Genomic DNA, 22,190 nt, shown 5'->3' with positions numbered 1-22,190 from the left:
TAAGCAGATGGATTATTTGTATGCAAAATGTAAAGTCTGTTGGAACTCTGTCGAAGGCGGTCAGGATGCTGTACTAGCTATTATAGGCTTGCTTACCGAGTGGGACAGTGAATGGATAGGAGAGCCAAAGATGGTGGTGAACAATGGAAATACCTATACCTCACACCAATTAATCTGGCCAGGCATGTATGGCAACACTGTTCCTGCCGAGATTCTGATTGGCTGGAGGTGTTTGTTCGATTTCGTTGTTGCTAAAACTGATTCTCTCTGTATTATCAGACATGATACTGAGTTTATCGAAAATACAATCGTCAAAAGCAATAGGAAATCCGTTATATACTTAACAATAATGAAATTTGCGTAGGAAGATAGAAATATGAGTCAACAAAGTATTATAACAGTCCAAGTCAAGGTCAGCATTCGAACAGTTCCTTTAAATCTCCGACACTCGATAATATAACAGAAAATTAAGGAAACCTGCTTAATCTAAGCGTTGGTGTAACACACACTTAAATTTTAAGATCAGTCCGCACCCTTAAATCGTGCCACAACTCTGAATAATTAAAAATTCTAATGAAAAGACGAGTTGTGCGGGAAGGGAGGTTTGAAAAAATTGCGAAAATCAAAGTAGGCTAAAGGAAAACTATTTCATTATATCTCCTTTATTATCACAGCACGGATTGATCTTAAAATTTAAATGTGTGTTACACCAACGCTTAGATTAAGCAGGTTTCCTTAATTTTCTGTTATATTATCGAGTGTCAGAGATTTAAAGGAACTGATCGAATGCTGACCTTGACTTGGACTGTTATAATACTTTGTTGACTCATATTTCTATCTTCCTGCGCAAATTTCATTATTGTTAAGTATATAACGGATTTCCTATTGCTTTTTGACGATTGTATTTTCGATAAACTCAGTATCATGTCTGATAATAAAGAAAGTATCAGTTTTAGCAACAACGAAATCGAACAAACACCTCCAGCCAATCAGAATCTCGGCAGGAACAGTGTTGCCATACATGCCTGGCCAGATTAATTGGTATGAGGTATAGAAAGGAGAGTTCAGGGAAAGGATAAATAGAAAGAACGTATTCCACCATCGAGGGATGGTAAAAGAATTTTGTGTAGTCGGCAGAATTAGGGAATAAGTGCATTGCACAGACATAATAAGTCAGGGAACGGCAGGTTAGTGAAAGCCAGAGTATAGAGGATTTAGAGGATTTAAGCTCACGAACGAGAAAACAATCAACACCAAGTCATCAGCATACAGCATCTCCCACGGGAGTCCAGAAAACTGTTTTTGAAGTCACGTGAGAGAGTTTTAAGCACCATGACAAATAATAAGTTGCTCAAGACTGATGCAAGTCAGTATTCACGGAAAACTCGTCATTCAAATCTCCATTTACTCTCGTCTGGGTGCGAGTACCCACATACATAGCCATATCCATTCTAACCAGCCACTCCTTGATCCCAGACTTTTCACTGCCCACTGCACCACCTCCCTAGAGACTCTGTCAAAGGCCATCTCCAAATCAACAGAAATGAAGTACAGCTTCCTTACTTTTTCCTGAAGCTGTTGGACAATTAATATAGCATCAGTGATCCCTTTACCAGGTATAAACCCAAACTGCATCTCATCAATATTCACTCTTTCCCTTATCATACCATCTAGGACTCTCTCCATTATCTTCATTATCTGGTTCAAAACTTTTATGCCTCTGTAATTTCCTCTTTCCAATGCATCACCTTCCCTTTATACATATTTAAACAACGATTTCAAATATAAGAGTGAGCAATAGGAGCCTGGCTGTTGATACTGGTGCTGTTTACCCTCTCATGGTCGGGATTACTGCTGCTAAAGCCAAACAGTTTTAGGTATGAGTCAGTCATAGGGACCTGAAAGTGTTAACCTCTTGCATCCAGTGTCGTATTTGATTTTATTCATTGAGGTGAGAGCTTTTGTCCTGAAGAGATTAAATCGTTGCCGTATTAACTCCTTTCATAATCTGTTACGTTGAAAAAAATTGTTACTGTTCACTTTTGGTGTCGGAGATAACAAATGGCGTCCTTGTTGTAAACTGCTTTCTTTTTGAGTAGAACAATTCGTATTTCCCTCGCTGTGACAGTCTTAGATAGATTGCTGTGCCCCAGATACTGGCGGGCGTGAGAGATGTGTACCCGCAAAAAGGCTAACTCTGCAAGTTACCCTCAGTGTAAAAAACAAACAAACAGTATTAGCGAATTTGGTCACGTAGCCACCAATTTATATTCAGCCACATATACTTAACCAAACTAATAATTATACACAGAAACACATGTTACGAAACTGTTAATATAGTTCAAGAATGAAAGACAAAATCCTGTATGTGCACGTCATAGGACTGAAGAGTTATGCAGGTGTGAAGACAAAAAAAAACAAGATGCGTCATGGGATCATATGAGTTAAGCAAGTGCCAGTTCAGTCTCCATGCTGTCTTCTGGAGTGGTGTTCCTGGCAACTGGAGAACTGTCAGGTTCTCTTCCCATAAGCCAACGGTGCAGTCTGGCGCTACAGGCACTGGTCAGCCTCTCGTCCACTGCACCGGAGGACATAGGACCTGTCAGGAAGGACTCAGTAACAGCATCCATATAGCCTACTTATAGGAACACCATAACCACGCCACCACCCTGCTTTCGGTACAGCATCGATTTACTCACAGTAGCACGAGACCTACTTCAGTACCAAGCTCTCAGCATAACACCCATCACTGTCATACTAATACCAACACCAAACTCATGTCATCACCAGATTCTCAGCACAACTTTCACAATGTCTGTATGCTCGCAGTAACACCACACCCCACGCCACAACCACTCTATCAGTACCACAACACTCACAGCACTGCCATACTAACCCCATCACCATACTTGCGCCGCCACCACACTCTCAGCACCGGAACACTCATGGAACTACTGTACTCACAGCAACACACATCACCACACTCACACTAGCATTATATCTACAAGCTGCATATTTAAGCAGACAGAAAGACTATAACTGAAGTACAATGACCCATCAGTGTAACCAATTCTATTTAACTTTTTAGTCACACACACACACACACACACACACACACACACACACACAAATATTCAGTCCGCTTAATATACTCATGTTAAACTCAGCTAAGTTTGTGGACTTTTGATGAATGGTTGCGGAGAGTGCAGTCGTGTTTTCGTTGCTCTCTCCTCTAGCGATCTAGGGCTTCCTCACCGGCAATAGTTTTGTAAATAGGGGAGTAAAAGTTAGGTTAGCTAGATCTCATTTTCCTCCCTGGCCTTAGTAGATATAGTAAGTGTCTATATCTGTTTCCTGAGATTGCCTTTGCTTACTCACCTCTGGAGTGTACCCCCCACTGATCGCTCTGGGGTGTGAGTGACACACAGGCGCGTCCTCCCGAGAGTGGTTTGAGAGGGTAATCTCAGACTAGGTGGGTCTTCCCCAGGTGCTCTGTCCCTTGCTCGTTTTTCTCTTTCTTCCCACTTCTCCCGCGAGGGGGAAGTGGTACCTATGGAGGACGCCCCTACTGCCTTCCCCCCCTTCAGGGGGGGAGGTGGTCCTGACGATATTAGGCATGACAGGACTGACCACCCCCAGACTGACGGACGCCAGACTCGAGCCCCACTTGACATCCCTGTAGCTAATGCGACCTACGTTATCATTCATGCGCTAGGTTCCACTCCCCTGTCCAGTCTCAATCCCTTCCTTATCAAGAAGGTGATTGACCACTGTGCGGGAGAAGTCGAACAAGTTAAAAAACTTGCTAATGGAGATCTCCTGGTCAAAACTGTAAACTCGGCACAGGTAAAGGATTTGTTGAAACTGCGCAAATTCCATTGTTACGATGTCGAAGCCAAAATCCCAGTCTCCATGAATTCTTGCAAGGGTGTTGTTACTTGCAGGGATCTCATGGTGATGAGCGAGGACGAGATCGTAAGTGAATTGGCGCAGCAAGATGTCATCGAGGCTAAATTCATAACTCACTACTCAGAAGGCATAAGGACGAAGACAGCAACTATCATCTTGACATTTGCCAAATCTTCTCTTCCTAGTGATATCAAAGTTGGTTATGAAATTATTCACGTTCGGCCGTACATCCCTAACCCTTTGCGTTGCCTGAAATGCCAGCTGTATGGGCATGGTACAAAGACTTGTCGGGCTTCCCAGCCAGTGTGCGGCAAGTGCGCAAGCCAGGGTCATGATGCGGAAAGTTGCACATCAGAGATAGTACGTTGCATTCACTGCAAGGGTACTCACTCCACTTCCTCTAGGGATTGTCCCAAGTGGAAGAAGGAGAAGGAAGTCTGCACAGTGAAGGTAACTGAGGGTATTTCCTACTACAAAGTTAGGAAAAAGGTGAAGGAGTTGCATGCAACTCCCACGCCGAATAGGTCCTATGCTTCGGCGGTAATGTCCCGTCCTGTGATGTGCTCTGTCGAGACGCAGACTGACCCTGTCTTTCTCCCTCCTGCCACTCACAGTACATCTCCATCTCGACCTCCTGTCCGTTCCAACTCTCTCACTGACATCCCTAAGGCATCAACTTACTCTCAGGCTGCTGCTGCCTCTCCATCAGTACGGCCTAAAGTGAAGCCTGACAAGCCTACTAAAAATAACATGATCACCCTCACGAAACAGTCACGTCCTCATGTCCTTCCGGTTCCTACTCCAGCGAGGGAGAGAAAGGTTAGCTCTTCCTCGGGGGAGGCTGGGAACCTAGTTATTGATGAAAATATGGAGGTTTCCATCAACAAGCACCGGGATAGGTCCCCTGGTAGTCGCTCGCCTACTGGCGGGTGACAAAAAAAGACGAAGCACACTGGCCCCCAACGAAAATCTTAAACCGTCGCTTTCACTGTATTACAGTGGAATTGTAGAGGTATTGGGAATAAGTTACAAGATATAGCAATCTTGCTTTCTATACACAGGCCAGACGTTATTTGTTTACAGGAGACGCGCCTGGAGGATCATCCTGATCCTTCACAGTTCAAACACTACCACTCGTACAGAAGATATGAAGGTCACGGAGTTGCCATTTACACACACAAATCACACCCACAAACGGAAGTGATTCTAAATTCTACTCTGGAAGCTGTCGCGTGCAGAGTAAAATTTAATAACACGTATCTGTCTATTTGCTCTCTGTACTGTCCTCCACACGGCCCCATTGATAGTGATGCTTTAAATTCATTAGTTGAACATCTGCCTGGAAATAAGTTAGTGTTGGGCGACTTTAACGCCCATCACTATCAATGGGGTAGCTTAAGGATTGATGGTCGTGGGGAGCAAGTAGCCGACCTAATACTACAGTCCAACCTCTGTCTTCTGAACGATGGTGGAGCGACTCGTGTAGATGATCGTACTGGTAACTTTTCGGCCATTGACTTATCTTTGGCCTCCCCTGGTATACATCAAGATCTCTCATGGGACCCTTACGACGACTCCTGGGGAAGTGATCATTTACCCATCTGTCTTTCTTATACATGCGACATCGTTTCGGACCCTCCACCTCCAAAATTTAACTATAAGAAAGCAGATTGGGGATCCTTCTCAAGGATCGCCAATTTAGATATATCTGGGGAGACCATAGACGTTAAGGTCGAAAATATAACTACTTCCATATTACACGCAGCTGAGGCTGCTATTCCCAAGACTTCTACAGTTCATGCGAAGCATAGAGCACATTGGTGGACGCCGGATTGCCGAAAAGCATTAAGAAAACGCAATAGGAGACACAGGATTTTTGATAGTCAGCCCACTGAGAAAAATTTTATTGCATACAAACAGGCACGGGCTGAGGCAAGGAGAATAATAAGAAGGGCCAAACGTGAATCCTGGCGGTCCTTTGTGTCCACGGTGACTCGTACAACACCATTACGTAAAGTCTGGTCCACCATAAGAATATTAAATAATAAAGGCCCATATTTCCCAGTCACCACCTTGCAGGTAAATAATAACATCTATAACGAGCCCGTGGACGTTGCTAACATCCTCGCCAGGAGTTTTTCACATGTAAGTAGCTCAGCCAATTATGACCCGCGTTTTCAACATCATAAACGCACAGCTGAGCTACAGATCATTGACTTTGCCACAGAAGACGTAGACTCCCCGTACAACCAAGAGTTTACGCTAGATGAACTGCTCTTTGCTCTTAAATCCTGTAAAGACACCAGCCATGGACCAGACACCATCACGTACGGTATGATCCAGCATCTTAATCAGGACAACCTGATTAAGATGTTAGCATCTACAATGAGATTTGCGGGTCTCGAACGTTCCCAAACTCATGGCACTTTGCGCACGTCATACCGATACCCAAAGAGGCTGGTCGTCTTATGAATCCCACTTCATTTCGTCCTATTGTGTTGACTTCTTGTCTATGTAAGGTCATGGAACGTATGGTTAACAATAGGCTTCTTTTTGTTTTAGAGTCGAAGAATTTGTTAAATGATCAACAATGTGGCTTCCGTAAATACAGAAGTTCACTAGATCATTTAATGAATTTGGAGCATTGTATTGCAGAGGCATTTGCCAATAAAGAATTCATGATAGGGGTGTTCTTGGACATCCATAAAGCCTATGACATGACCTGGCAACACGGTATACTAATGAAGCTCTATGCTTATGGTTTAAGAGGAAATTTACCTGTTTTTATTTCAAATTTCTTAAGGGACAGAACTTTCTCTGTCAAATTGCCCCGTAACGTAACATCGGATATATTTATCCAGGAAAACGGGGTGCCACAGGGAAGTGTGCTTAGTCCTACTTTATTTAGTATTATGATCAATGATATTCTGTCATCAGCTGCCATCCCGAGGAATCTTAAATACTCGCTCTACGCTGACGACTGTGCAATATGGCACTCTTCCCGTAATGCACAATTTTCGGCTGTGCGGATTCAAGCAGCCCTTGACTCCATCCACCAATGGGCCTTGCAGTGGGGATTTAAGTTTTCCGTACGTAAGTGTGCCGCTATAGTTTTCACTAATCGTAACGTACCTAATTTGTGCTGAACTTTGGATAATCAGGCGGTACCTTTTCAAAATTCTGTAAAATTTTTAGGAATACATTTTGATCGTAGAATGAATTTTAAACTTCACGTTAATACTTTGCTTGCTCGTTGTGATAAACCGTTAAATGTCCTCAAGTACCTAGCGGGTACTACCTGGGGTGCCGACAGAAAATCTTTATTAATGGTGTATAAGTCCCTTATTCGATCGAAGCTAGACTATGGCGCACAGGTGTATGGCTCGGCATCCGATGCCACTCTGAAAGGATTGGATGTGTTACAGAATAAATGTTTGTGAATGTGTCTTGGAGCCGTCCGGTGTACCCGTGTGACTCGTATGGAAGTGGAGGCGAATGTGCCTCCCCTCTGTATTCGCCGTGACCACCTGGCCTTGTCCTACGGCATAAGGACGTTAAGGAAAAGTAATATTGGCAATGTGGCCTGTACCCCCCTGCGTCAATACCACCACCTTCTGCGGGGGGTGCGTCGGCCACTTGCCGCTCGCCTCCACTTACTGACCCAGGAGCTTGATGTGGACCCCAGTGACTGTGACAAGTTGGTGCTTAAAAATATAGCGCCTTGGGAGCCACCCGGCATTACAGTCGATGTTACATGGCTCCCAGCACCAAAGGCCAAGGCGCCGGAGGTGGAGGTCCACCACTTGTTTCGTAACATCATTGTTCGTCACTTGGGGTCCCATCAATTGTACACCGACGGCTCCAAGTCGAGTGAATGTGTGGGTGCAAGTGTGTGGTCGACTGAATGTGCCCTCAGGTATCGGTTGCCGACTCATACATCTGTGTTTACTACAGAACTTTTTGCTATTGACAAAGCCATAGACTATGCTCTCAATTCTTTGCATGACTCATTTGTCATATTTTCAGATTCAAAATCAGCCCTTCAGGCAATTGCATCTTGCACTACGGACTCTCATGAGATCCAGGGCCGCATCGTTAATAAGTTGCATTCATGCAACAAGTCATTCACGCTGATCTGGGTGCCTGGTCATTTTCGTATCTACGGCAATGAGCAGGCTGAGTTACTTGCAAAGTCGGCTGTAGAGCTCGAGGAGACTTGGGACGTTCCTCGTGATCTACGGTAGAGTCTATCTCTCGGAAAGAAATCAATAAATCTTCTGTGGCAAGGTCAGTGGACCAGACTAAATATTCCAACTTGTAAGCCGTACCTGGGCGACTGGGACACTGCCAACCGTCCCAGTCGCCTAGAAGAAAAAGTGTTGGCACGGTTACGGCTTAATGCCACCATTGTAACCCACATAAAACCATATATGGAAAGACGCTTCCCACCGCACTGTGACTTCTGTAATGCGGCGTTATCTATTAGTCATATCATCCTGCGCTGTCGGCGATTTATTCGTGAACGTGCTTCACTTATAAATTACTGCGGTGCAGTAGACGTCCCCTTCACCCTTTCCACCATCCTGGGTGATGGGGACATTGTTATGACTGATAAATTGATGGCTCTCTTGAGAGAGACCGGACTGATCAGAGTGATGTGACTTTTTTACTGCGTGGTTATGGTTTTTATGAACAGTAAATATGTATATATTGTAATATTAATTAGGGTTGACAGTTGACATATTTTAAATAGTTCCTCCTCCCACCGATCTATTTCTAATATAGATGTCCCCTACATTAAGCCAAGTTCCTCGCCTGACAGTCACCAGCTGATGAGTGCAAGTGTGCAATATAGGAATTTATTGGGTACTTGCAGTCGATGGTGGTCTGCTGGGCGAGGTTCTTCACTTTCTGTACAAATTATGTAAATACATTATATTATCTTGCTTAAGTTATTCTAATTAGGGACGAGAGCTGACGTATATGGAAATGTTCCTGACTCGTCTGGTTCCCTTTCATATACTGATGTCCCCTATATTAGGTTGTGCCTCGACTGACAGTCACCAGGTGATGAGTGCAGGTATGTAATGTAGAAAGGCATTACATATCTGCAGTCGATGGTGTTCTGTTAGTCGAGGTATTTTTACCATTAGTGTAGGTCTAGCTATTTGTCTCTGTAGGATTTAGTATAGGTTAGCGATTTGTCTGTTAGGTGATTAGTTTTAGGGTCTTTAGATTAGTTTTTCTTTATAATATAAGGTATAAAAAATATAAAACCAAGAAAAAATTAAAAAAATAAAAATACAAAAAAAATAAATAAGATTAAAATTATTATATATATATATATATATATATATATATATATATATATATATATATATGTACGTTTGCATGAAAGTGTGTCTGTATGTATGCATGGAAGTGTGTGTGTGTGTGTGTGTGTGTGTGTGTGTGTGTGTGTGTGTGTGTGTGTGTATGTATATATATATGTTTGTATATATATGTATATATGTTTAAATGTATATATATATATATATATATATATATATATATATATATATATATATATATATATAAATGGCCTTAATAACCAGGGGCTTCGGCCCCAATGGTTGATAGGCCGGAAAAAAAAAAAAAAAAAAAAAAACTAAGTTTGTGAAGAGATATGGCTCGTACATAGGAGGTTAGTTACTATAACATGTTTTTTCTCAGTTCATCTTAGTTGATGGCTAAATGCAGACTGGCTAATAACCAGTGATACTTAGGTTGTTGGGTCCATTTGGCTAATAACGAAGAATACAAGAATACTCATTCCTTCTCAACCAACTCATCGAACTTCTTACGACCACGGCTTGGTACTCTAGTTGTGGGAGTGGCCTAGTTCCGTCAGGTGAAAACATATTGGCTAGAGATAACACCTTAGAAGAAGACTCACCGGTACAGAGGGAGACAAGGCTGCTGACCACTAAGACGATGAGGAAGCCAAACAATGTGGTGTAGCAGTAGGAGATGTCGTACACAGTCTTGCCCTCCACCCTGATCAAGGAGCAATATTTCGGTTATAATGAAGATCAAGCATCTGTTTGTTTATCTAAATATGGTCAGAATCGTGGAGGGAGTGGCCACAGACAAATCGTCTCCATGTCACCCTATCCTCCACCATCAAGGTGCCCTCCCTCAAACTCACATCATCCTCGCTTATATGCCTCTCCACCCCATTGCCCCATCCTCATTATTGGTCTCCCTCCCCCCCTTTCCATTTCCATCTCACTCGTCGGGTTGTGTGATTTAGACACACCTCTTTCTCAGTATCTTATTATTCCCGTTTACATAATTGATGCAAAAGGTGTCAGTATTATAAATATATAATTACTGCACAACAAAATATCAAGATCTAATTACCAATAAACGCATAAAGTAAAAAAAAAAAGCACAATGATGTCACCTACGCCCATGAAAAATACGCATTACTGACACTGTAAATTCGTATGTTCTGTCTCGTAAGATTAGAGGACAGCAATATTTCCATACGGTATTAATTCATATTGTCATGTTTAGCTTTGATGGACTATATGGTTGTGTCAGGAATGTAATAGGAAGATCGTTGGATCTGAGAGTTCTGAGAGGGGAGGGTGGAGGTATGTCTGACCACTACCCGGTGGAGAGAAAGTTAAGAGTAGGTAAGAGATGGGTGAGAGCTAGGATGGTTAGGTGTGGCAGGGAGGTTTTGAAAGTGAGTGAGTTGGATAAAAGAGAGAAAATGATAGAGTATCAGGAGAAATTGAGAGATGAGTGGAACGCAATGAAAGATCAGGAAAATGGCAGTGTGGAGGAGGAATGGCAATTGTTTAAGAGTGCTGTGGTGGGGCATGCAGAAGAGGTGTGAGACGTGTGGGTGGTGGTGTAAGAAAAGGAAGTGAATGGTAGTGTGAGGAAGTAAGTATGGCTGTGACTGAGAAGAGACGTGCATATGAAGTGTGGCTGCAGAGGAAGGATAAGGTGTCATATTATGAGAGGTATAAGGAAAAGAGGAATAGGGCGAGGAGGGCTGTGCGTGATGTTAAAGTGGCAGCAGATGAAAGGTGGGGTAGGCGACTGACTGAGAATTTTCAACAGTATAAGAAAATGTTCTGGAGGGAGGTGAAAAGGGTGCGAAAGGGAGAGTATAGGAAGGAAGAGCGAGTAAAAGCAGAGGATGGAAGGATGTTAACTGAGATGGATCCAGTAAGGAAGAGATGGGCAGAGTATTTTGAAAGATTGTTAAATGTAGAGGAGGAAAGGGTGGCTGAGATTGTGGCGGATGGAAGGGTGCAATGAATAAATGTGTTGGGAGAGTTGAATGATTCTTTGATCACGAAGGAGGAAGTGGAGATGGCAGTAAAGGAGATGAAAACAGGGAAAGCTGCAGGTATGGATGAGTGAGCTGCGGAATGCCTGAAGAGTGGTGGAGTGACTATTGTTGACTGATTAGTAAGATTGTTGATTGTGTGCTTTGTGAAAGGTATGGTGCCAATTGACTGGGCAAGTGCTTGTGTGATCCCGTTGTATAAAGGCAAGGGTTATAAGTATGAATGTACTAGTTTTAGGGGTATAAGTTTGTTGAGTGTTGTAGGTAAGGTGTATGGTAGAGTGTTAATTAGCCTATGAGAGTTAGAGGGGTACAGAGGGAGTGATTGGTGATAAGCAGTGTGGCTTTAGGAGAGGGAGGGGATGCGTGGATCAGGTATTCACTGTGAGACAAGTGTGTGAAAAGTATTTAGCAAAAGGCAAGGATGTGTTTTGGGCACTCATGGATTTAGAGAAAGTGTATGATACAATTGATAGAGAGGCTTTGTGGACTGTTTTAAGATTGTATGGACTTGATGGTAGGTTACTAAAAGGGGTGAAAAGTTTTTATGTAAATAGTAGAGCGTGTGTAAGAGTGGGAAATGCTGTGAGTGATTGGTTTCCCGTGAAAGTGGGGCTGCGACAGGGATGTGTGATGTCGCCTTGGTTGTTTAATATTTATATGGATGGTGTTGTAAGGGAGGTGAATGGAAGAGTTTTAGGTGGAGGTCTGAGTCTGGTGAATGTTGATGGTGGAGAGTGGAATCTGAAGCAGCTGCTATTTGGAGATGATACTGCACTGGTGGCTGATTCAGAGGAGAGGTTGAGACAGTTGGTAGAGGAGTTTAGAAGGGTGTGTGAAAGGAGGAAATTGAAAGTAAATGAGAATAAGAGTAAAGTGATGAAATGTACAAGGTTGGTAGATGGTAGGGGGATGAAAATAGTTTTGAATGGTGAGTTGCTTGAGGAGGTAGAGTGTTTTAAATATTTTGGGTCACATATGGAAGAATAGATGCAGAAGTGAAGTTTAGAATGAATGAAGTAGGTAAGGTGCTGGGAGGAATGAAAAAAGTGTTTAGATGTCATTCGCTTAGAATGGATGTAAAGAGAAGGCTGTAGTGGTACCGACTGCATTATATGGGACTGAAAAATGGAATATGGGTGTAGCAGAGAGGAAAAGTTTGAATGTAATGGAGATGAGGTGTCTGAGGAGTATGTGTAGAGTGACGCGTATGGATCGAGTGCGAAATGATGAAGTGCAAAGGAGAACTGGAGTTGTTTGGGAGATGGCTGGTAGAGTTGAGCAGAGGGTGTTGCGATGATTTGGGCATATGGAGAGAATGGATAATAAGCGATTGGTGAAAAAGATAACTAGATCTGATGTGAGAGGTGTAAGGCTGAGAGGAAGCCCACGAATAGGATGGATGGACAGTGTGAAGAGAGCGGTGGATGCGAAGGGATGTCTGTTGAGCAAGGAAGAGTGGCTGTGCGTGACAGAAATAAATGGAGAGAAATTGTGAATGAATAAATGATGACGCAGCCCTGAGAGGATATTCTCCCACATTTGGTCTGATCAACTAGTCAGGTCAGGTGCAGGTAAGGGGATGGGTCTATTATGATGTGGCAGGGGTAAACCAGCTCTTCTGTCGGGCCCTGCTGCGGATGTCACTGATTGCACTGCGCAGTTGACCCTAGTGTGGTGTTATGCGGTGAGGATCTGTCCCTTCTCCCATTTGGAGCTAAGATGCGAATGAATGTGTTTGAATGGATGAGTAAATGGGGAGTATGTCGTCCTGTCTCGGCTACCTCCCTTTCCTTGGGGGAAGCAGCCTAGGTATATACTGTAGATAGATGGATATTTAGTTATTTCATATTTTAAATAATGCTACGCTTCGAAACTGAAAAAAAAAAAAATTGTTTCACTGTTCCATAGAGAACTTGCCTTCTATATTTTGACAACAAAACATTTTAGTTTCAAGCTGAAACTACTTGAAGGCTTTATAGTTGGAAACCTTGGGCTTGAGATTAATACAACGATACTAAATAATTCTTCTACGCCGTCACGAATTAAAATAAATATACAAAACTGAAAGAAAACCTTTTTAGCTTTTAATAATTTCAAACCGGCTGGCTGCTTCGCCAATCTTGAACCCAGTATGTGCAAAGGAATTATTTACCATGATTGTATTGGTGGCTCCAGAAAACGTTACTCTGGCAGATTATGAAAAGCAATGTATTGTCTTGTTTTAATTAAACTGTTACTCTTAAACTGCCGTATAGCATTTGACTCTCTCCAATTATTTGGTAAACCTGGCTGATAACCGCAGTCTTCGAACCTGTCAGTGGATGGAGTGGGTGTCAGCAGGACATCAACAATATCCGTAGTGACAAGGTCGGCATCAGGTATAGGTGTGGTGATGTTGGTGAAGTGGAGGAGGTTCTCTGGACATCCGTCAGTAGAAAGTGGGAGAGAAGACAGAGAACCCTCACCCCGGACAAAGCTGCTCACAGTGATCCACAGGTTGAATGTCAAGGCTGCCAAGAAGCCCACCATAGCACCCTACCACAATAATTGGAAAGGGGTTAAGCTGGATCATCGAGTACTGCGTATCTCGCAATATTTGTTACACTAAATTAATTCACTAAGTTGCTGAATTTTGTTGTAATCATGACACCACCAGACGATGTACTCAACTCAGTCAGCATCAGTAATACTGAAGGGCTTCATGGAAACGTATATCATAAGTTAGATAAGTTCGTTTGGTAATAGCAAGAATAAAAAAAAATTGCTTCTCTTGACTGAAATGCTAAACTACAAGAGCATTCTGTGAACATCTCTGACCTTGGCATTGACCCAGGGTGTGAGTAGGCCGGCCATGTGCATTCCAACAAGTGGACTCAAAACGGCACCAGAAATTTTATACCCCACGATGAGGATACCACTGAGATGCTGCACCGCAAGTCCAATGCAAATGCCACACACTCCTGCAGCAGCAGCTATAGGAAAAAAAAAAGAAAACAAAGACCTAATTGACAATATAACAATACTAATTTCACAATTATGGAATACTGTGCACACGCTATAAACTGGATCAACAGTCAACTTATATTTTATCATCAGAGATCTTACAGAGTAGCTTGAGGACGTTGGTGGAGGACTTGTTGCTCATCTTGTTAAAGTACGGCCTGTCTTTGAGCAGGTCCTCCCAGATGAGACACGCTATCGAGTTGCCAGTGGTAGAGATTGAACTGTCATGAATGGAGACAGCAACAGGTTATGTTTACAGACTGACACACTGTGAAGACGGGAGGGGGAGGGTGTGCATTAACCCTCCAAGAGCTGAGAGCTTTGCAAATTATAACCTAATTGAAATATACCTTCTCTTTGTTCTTGCAAGAATTAGCTTTGGGCAAAAGTGACTTCTCGCAGTTGCCTATAAGAGTAGGGATGTTTACTTGTTAGGACAACAACTATTTAGTTTCTACATGTACCATATGGAAGATAAATGCGTGAATGAACAAGTGGTGCCAGGTGCAACTAACCTCACCCGACAACAGTTATCTTATTTTCAACCTTGTTCAAGTTACAGCCCTCTGAAAATCCGTGATCTTGCGTTTGACCTTTCAAGGTCTCTTAATGGTGCCAAAGAAAGCCATTAAGAGACTTCCTATATCCTGATAATAGTAAATAACTGTATTATCAACCAGTTTCGAGTTATAGGTCCTTGAGTATCCATGACCTTGAGTTTGACCTTTCAGGGTCACATATGGCTAAAGGTCATGGTAACAATTAAAAAGCCATATGGGACTTCCTATATGTTGATAATAGTAAATATCTATATTCAGCATTTTCGAGTTATATCCCCCTGAATAACCGTGACCCTGAATTTGACCTTTCAGGGTCACTTAAGGCCAAAGGTCATGGTACCCAGTAAAGGCCCACATTGAACTTCATATATGTTGATAATAGTAAATATCTCTCTGCATCCAGTTTCGAGTTATAGTCCCCTGCATATCTGTGACCTTGACTTTGACCTTTCAAGGTCACTTAAAGTCAAAGGTCTTGGTGCTAAATGAAAGCCCATATGAGAGTTCCTGTATGCTGATAATAGAAAATATCTCTATCTTCAAACGGTCTCAACTAATAGCCCTCTGAAAATCCGTGACCTTGATTTTGACCTTTCAGGATTATTCTATTACCTTCAAAAATTAACCACTTTCATTTTGGAATCAGTGCCAACATATCCTGAAAGTTTCATGTAATTTCATTCAGACGCTTTTCAGTAATGTTGCTGACAAACAATGAAACAAAGAAACAAAGAAACTCTACCAAAAACAATACCTCGCCGGACTCCGTCCGGGCGAGGTCATTATTGTAACAGCAGCTTTGAATATGCGTGACACAGATCAGCATATTTATCCGGTGAGGTTCATGTTTTGCAGTTCCTGAAAATCATGTTTTCCTTAGTTCCAAGAGACAACTTTCAGTCTTCAGAGAATTGACCTGTCAACACCTAGTGTTCCATGCACTGGCATGGACTGAGAGACATTTGCAGTGTACAGTTAAAAGCGAAAGTGGATATTTATCTTGTTGAACCAAGAGTGTGTATGACTGCAAGAATTTGTATATACTGTCAAGGGAACCTCAGTCGGGTGTAAATATGAGAAACTATGTAAAAAAAATATTAGCATACCACCACAACAATTTCACATACACACTAGCAACCAATAATATTAGGCTCCTGTGTTAGTGATAACTCTTGTTTTTTTACCATAACAGGTGAGTCCTTTTAATTGTTCAATAAATACAAAATAATAAAACGATTGTTTTTTTCAGTGACAGTGAAAATCAATGCAATCTAACAAGAACTATTAGCAATTACACGATTTGGTAAATATTAAATTTATGGTTTAGGACAGCCGGTTCCTCTTTTCATTACTGTTGGTCGTATAGTCAGTACATGGATGCTGATGTGTCACGAGAGAGAGATGGTTACGAGATGACATAAGAGTTCATGCCCTCACGCCTGAGTCCGATGCAGAGAGGACTGAGATCACAGCGAAAGTAAAACGATCTGATGTAGCTAAACCAGCATAAAAATAGCCAATAAATCAAGAGCTAAAACATCACTGTGAGACAGTGTAGGTACTTGCCATATCATCTAACTTTACTGATTCGATTTACCGTTGACCCATCGCTGGTAGAAGCCTTGAGTTCCCGCGCATGAGTATCATAACGAAATTTTCTTTAACTGAATTCCAAGTTAAAATCATCCGATGCGATCCCAAAACGCCACATGGTATATAAATTGGTGCAAGTCAGGGGAACTTGGCCTGGCGAAACCACTTTAGCGAGGAGGGGGAGGAGGAGGAGGAGGAGGAGGAGCAGGAGGGAGGGAGAGAGAGAGAGAGAGAGAGAGAGAGAGAGTGTGTAAGGGAAAAGTGAGAAGGAAGAGAATGGAAGGTTTAGAGAGAGAGAGAGAGAGAGAGAGAGAGAGAGTGTGTGTGTGTGTGTGTGTGTGTGTGTGTGTGTGTGTGTGTGTGTGTGTGTGTGTGTGTGTTCAATAGAAAGATGAGGAGACAGAGAAGGGAAGGTTTAGAAGCGAATTCAAATTCCAAGTGACATGGTTCACTGAAGACTTTTGTCAAAGTGTTTGGGAAATTAAAACATGGCCAATTTTTTTTTTATCTTGAAAAGTGACATGAACGACTATGAACGATAAAAATTTGAGTCCCCACCACCAAGGAAGAGGTTGGTAAAAACATGTTAAAGTATGCACTAGGTGGAAGGTGGATGGTGCCATAATTCTCCTGGACAGGGGAATCAACAACTTCACATCACCAAAATCTGAGTTGAAACTACGACACTTACATGTCTCTTCTAGACAACCGTAATCTCTTCCCGAGGGTAAGCTGGACTTATTAGCCTTCATTGGCCACTGGCTGAAGAGATGACAATCTCCAAATTCTAAACTGAGGAGCTCGTATAGAATTTACGAAAGTAAATAACAGGAAAAAAAAAAAAATCTTGTCCAGGGTACTACCTGGTGGTGTATCAGTGGTGCCGGAACTACGTCAGATCACGTATCACAGTTACCATCGACAAGTAAAAAAAGGCTTAAACGTACCATGCATGGCCAAGGCCATCAAAAACGTAAGTTTATGTAAGTATAAATCTAACCTTCGAAAGCTTTTGGTCTAAAGTCTTTCCTATGTCCCTGCCTTTGGAAGCATAACTGACCTGAGAACAGCACCATAGATGGCAGCCACAAAAATTCCAGGCACACCCTTGAGGTGGCCTAATTTGTCCATCACAAGGTAGGGGATGATCTGGTCAGGTTTCTGTATCCTGCCTGAGGTAAGTGGGTCACACTGTTGGTAGACGGCATACGCCACCAACCCGGAGAAGTAATACAAAGCCAGGACAATAAGCTGACTCACAATGAAGCCTACACTCACCCTGAAAAGTTAAGAATATAATCCACTTCTTGTTTTGGCATTTACTGTCATCTATGAAGAAAACAATAATCTGGTTGAGACTTAAATATTTTGGTAAAACTGGTTATTTTGAGGATTAACTTCTGAGAAACCATAATGATCATGCACCTACTTCAGTAACTATTGCAAGTTAGGCTCATCATACGTGACTTCCAAGTGGTTACGATTGTGTGTATTGATGCTACTTGAGTTTCATATTAGGTCATGGACATCAGTGAAGGGGCTAGTTTATTTATTTCTAGGGGAAAAAATGAACACGGCTTTAGTATATCTTATAATTTTCTCTCTACTTCAGATTATACTTCCAACAATAATAAGAAAATGCACAGAAAGCGTAGGTGGTTTTGACAAGACCTTGTAATGTTTAGCGCAAGTAGAGTGTAAGAGTCAGAATAATATAGTTTAACCTTCACGTAAGAAATGCTCCTCACCTTTGTGCTGCCACGAGGCTGCTGATCGAAGCCAGTCTCTGGTATATATTCTGGTTAAATCCTAGTACCATAAGGCTGGCGACAAAACCATAAACGATGGTAGACCACAAAGTGTGTCTGACAAAGAGGCTGGGGTCCAGGCTGAGGGAAGGAAATGTGTTACTTTTAATAAGATCAAAGTATTTTAAAACACTGTGACCTATACTAGTGACCATATCAGCTTGTTCTTTATCTGAATACCTTATACTCATATTACTGCCTGCTTATGGCTAAGCAATAACTCTCTGCGCAGTACTGAATTAATGACGTCCTGCCGCCGGGTGGAAGGCGGTGATCATTGTCACCCCACCTAATCCACGGAGCAACAAGTTCGACAAAAATACAACGAACCTATTAGCATCTTCTGCAGTATTACCAAATATATCTGTGTAGTTTATCGCTCCCCCAGTGCTTCTTCTGAACCCAGTGTATTTGATTCCATTTCCACACAGTTGAGTAACCTAAATCTTGCCCTTAACACCGAAATTACCATCTTGGGTGATTTTAACATACATAATGTTGAATGGTTATTGCACTCTGCTAGGACTGACGATGCTGGTCTAGAGTGCGAGCTGTTTGCAGAATCGTTTAATCTCATGCAACTGGTAAAGCAACCACCCAAAATACCAGATAATCCTGACCATAATGCCCATCTTTTGGATCTGTTCCTGACAAATAATCCCGATCAGTACAGGATAGAAGTATTGTCTCCACTTGGATCCTCTGACCACAATCTCATCAAAGCCTCATTTGTTAGCCCTCCCAAACCTCCCCACTCTGAACCTGTCAGGGTGACCCGATGGCACTTTGATAGGGCAAACTGGGATGAATATAGAAATTATCTTGCTGACATTCCATGGCAGTCTTTCTGCTCTAGTGATGTCAGTTCTACCCAGTCCCACATTTGCGATTTAATACTAGCTGGTATGGATTTATTCATACCAAGTCAACAATTCACTAAAAGATCGACCTCTCCAAAATGGTTTGACAGCAACTGTGCCAGAGCAACAGCCCAAAAGTCATCAGCATATAACTATTACTTGAAATAAAAAACATCTGAATCACTCTCTCAATTTAAAATTGCTAGAAACCATGCAAAAACTATAATAAATCTTGCTAAATCAAACTTTCTTCAAAACCAAGCATCAAAACTTCTTAACAACCCTAATGACAATAGAATATTCTGGTCAGCTCTCATTTCTTTCAATAATAACTTTAACAAGTCATCATCCATTCCCTCACTAAAATCTCCAGATGGCAACATTACAAATGACCCACGTGGGAAAGCAGATATCTTTGCCAATACATTTGGCAGAAATTCTACCTTAGAGGAAGCCAGCCAGAATGTCTCAGCACTAAAACTTGACTCTCCCGACGTTGTTCCACTTAAGATACAGACAAGGTACGTGAAATCCATCCTAGACAATTTACCTACCAACAAAGCTCCAGGCCCGGATGGATTTCCGCCAATGGTTTTGAAAAAGTGTTCCCCAGAACTTGCCTCTGTTCTTGCAAAATTATTCAGACTATGAATACGTACTTCTTCATTCCTTAAGTCATGGAAAGAAGCCAATATCAACCCAATTCCAAAGAAAGGAAGTTCCTCTGACCCCTCTGATTACAGACCAATAGCTGTCACATCTTCTCTTGGTAAGGTTTTTTGAAACTGTAATTAATAAGCACATAGTTAAACATCTTGAATCCAAAAACTTAATTAGTGATAGACAATATGGTTTTCGCCAAGAAAGATCCACCATTGACATACTCAATCTCCTGACTCATACCATCCATCAATCAGTTGACCTACATGGTGAAACTCATGCAGCCCTGGATATTTCTAAAGCTTTCGACAGAGTGTGGCACCGTTCCCTGTTGTCCAAACTCCCTTTCTATGGACTAAACTCTTTTGTTCCTTTGATTTCCTCATATCTCAGCAATACAAAAATAAGAGTAAAAGTACATAATGTAAATTCCACTTTCCTCTCAGTTAACGCCCGCGTGCCGCAGGGGTCAGTTCTGGCACCAACCCTGTTCCTCGTTCATATAAATGATCTCTTATCTGTCACTCACAATCCCATCCATTCATATGCAGATGACTAAACACTTCATAGTTCATGTACACTCAAACATCCATTTACAAAGTCCGATATCTCTAACTCTCAACTCAGTACAGGCACCTCTTTAATAGCAAGACTTATCCACGATCAGTGACTGGAGACAAAATAACCTTGTCCCATTTAATGCTAGTAAAACTAAATATATACAGTTTACTAATAGACAGGTATTGCCAGAATCGTATATTACCTTCAGTGCTACAAATATTCCCATATCCAAAAGTATTGACATTCTCGGCGTCTCGATTAACCATGCCCTCAGCTGGACCTTTCATGTCAGATCACTTGCTAAAACCGCCTCAAAGAAACTTGGACTATTGTACGGAGTCCGTAACTCCTTCACTGACGAGCAGTTAGTTACAATTTAAAAGAATCATTTGCGCTCTCAGCTTGAATACTGCTCACCCTTGTGGAGTGTATGTGGGGAGGTTGCATTAAAACAAGTAGACAAAATTCAGAACAAAGCTGTTAGAATTATTAATAACCCTGCTATTACTAATAAACTACCTCCCCTACAAGTAAGAAGGAATGTTGCCTCCCTTGCATTATTTTACACATATTTCTATAGCAAATGCTCAGACGAAGTTGCGTTCATGATGCCACCTCTCCATGCCTTCCCTCGTGCTACACGGACAGCAGGCAGCGCTCATGACTGGAATGTCACTCAGCCATACTGCAAAACTTCTGCCTATCAGAATTCTTTCATTCCCCGAACTGCATCTCTCTGGAACTCGCTTCCCCAGAGTTGTATCCCTCCAAACGTCAACCTACTGCTGTTCAAGTCTAACAATTACAGATATTTTATGAACAGAGGACACCAGTAATCTGCTGCATGGATTTGTTTTTTTTATTCGTTTTTCCTTCCTCTGTTCTGTTATTAAAAAAAAGAGAAGTATGATTCCTCTTTCTCTGGTAGAGTTCCTAGAGACAAATTTGACATCCAGTGACTTTTTTATTTTTTTTCTTTATGTGTCCGACTCTGGGCATAGGCTTCACAGCCTGCTATCAAGGCCCAGCAGTCCTCCTACATACCATACACCTCTACATGTCACCACTTCGGCGCTAACACCCACCGTCCATATTGAATACATGCTAGGGCTGTCTCATACAGGACTGGTGTATTGGTATTGGCGGGGGTATTTTTACGACATGTCGGCGGGTCTTCTGGTAGATCAGTAAAGCCTGATTTAATGAAATTCAAATCCTTAAACTGTTCCCTGGCCCAGCCGGGATTCGAACCTGGGTCCATTAGAACTGCAGGCCACCTCTCTACCGATTGAGCCACCGCACTGCATATAAATACTTATTAGTTTCCTCAGCGGTTCCAAAATTTTCATCAGAATTGGGTGTCCAAGGTTGATGACGTTGTTTTGCGTCATGGATGGAAGTTCAGTGAGACTTAGTTATGAGGAATAAAATTTGTTTCCTTTATTAAGTAAAACAGAACCTCAATCTCTCTACACATGGCCATCAACTGAAATGAACGGGGTTTGAGTTCTTTGTCAGGTTAGGGTAAAAACGCTATATGCGCCCATAAAAAAGGACCTCAGGCAAAGTTAGTCCTCGCTCAAAGTCACATTGCCTATGATCTGTTATGGGACAAATCTTCCACTCGTCAACATGATATCATTGCTTCAGATCAATCGTGGAGGCAATCTTCCGTTCCATGCAACAATGGAAATCTGATGCACGTATGCTGCCCTGAACCATCTTTTCTCAGAAGAGGAAGACGATCGTCCATTGATGGCACAGACACTGACAAAACACATACACAGACACCACAGACACAGACACACACACACACACACACACACTGACAGAGAGACAGACACACAAAGACATGCAAAATTACACACACACACACACACACACA

At 42.1% G+C, this 22,190-nt stretch overlaps 1 protein-coding gene across 2 annotated transcripts in view; it reads right to left on the bottom strand.

Annotated features, from left to right (window-relative positions):
- Nucleotides 1–2,376: 2,376 nt before the first annotated feature.
- The window catches only part of LOC145419099 (sodium-coupled monocarboxylate transporter 1-like), a 63,216-nt gene continuing 43,402 nt past the window's right edge, over nucleotides 2,377–22,190 (bottom strand). For both annotated transcript variants that reach the window (XM_080287343.1, XM_080287350.1), the window contains 5 exons: nucleotides 14,366–14,484; nucleotides 14,078–14,232; nucleotides 13,572–13,795; nucleotides 9,845–9,945; nucleotides 2,377–2,599 (listed from right to left, as the gene is read on the bottom strand). In XM_080287343.1, coding sequence (XP_080143469.1) covers nucleotides 2,445–2,599; nucleotides 9,845–9,945; nucleotides 13,572–13,795; nucleotides 14,078–14,232; nucleotides 14,366–14,484 — 754 coding nt within the window. In that variant the 3' untranslated portion in view covers nucleotides 2,377–2,444. The remainder of the gene's footprint in view (nucleotides 2,600–9,844; nucleotides 9,946–13,571; nucleotides 13,796–14,077; nucleotides 14,233–14,365; nucleotides 14,485–22,190) is intronic.

Source organism: Coenobita brevimanus, chromosome 14, assembly GCF_032717465.1.
Source record: "Coenobita brevimanus isolate Jiangsu-jjx chromosome 14, ASM3271746v2, whole genome shotgun sequence".
In the NCBI taxonomy this organism is placed as follows: Eukaryota; Metazoa; Arthropoda; class Malacostraca; order Decapoda; family Coenobitidae; genus Coenobita; species Coenobita brevimanus.
This window is presented reverse-complemented; position numbering and strand designations above follow the sequence as displayed.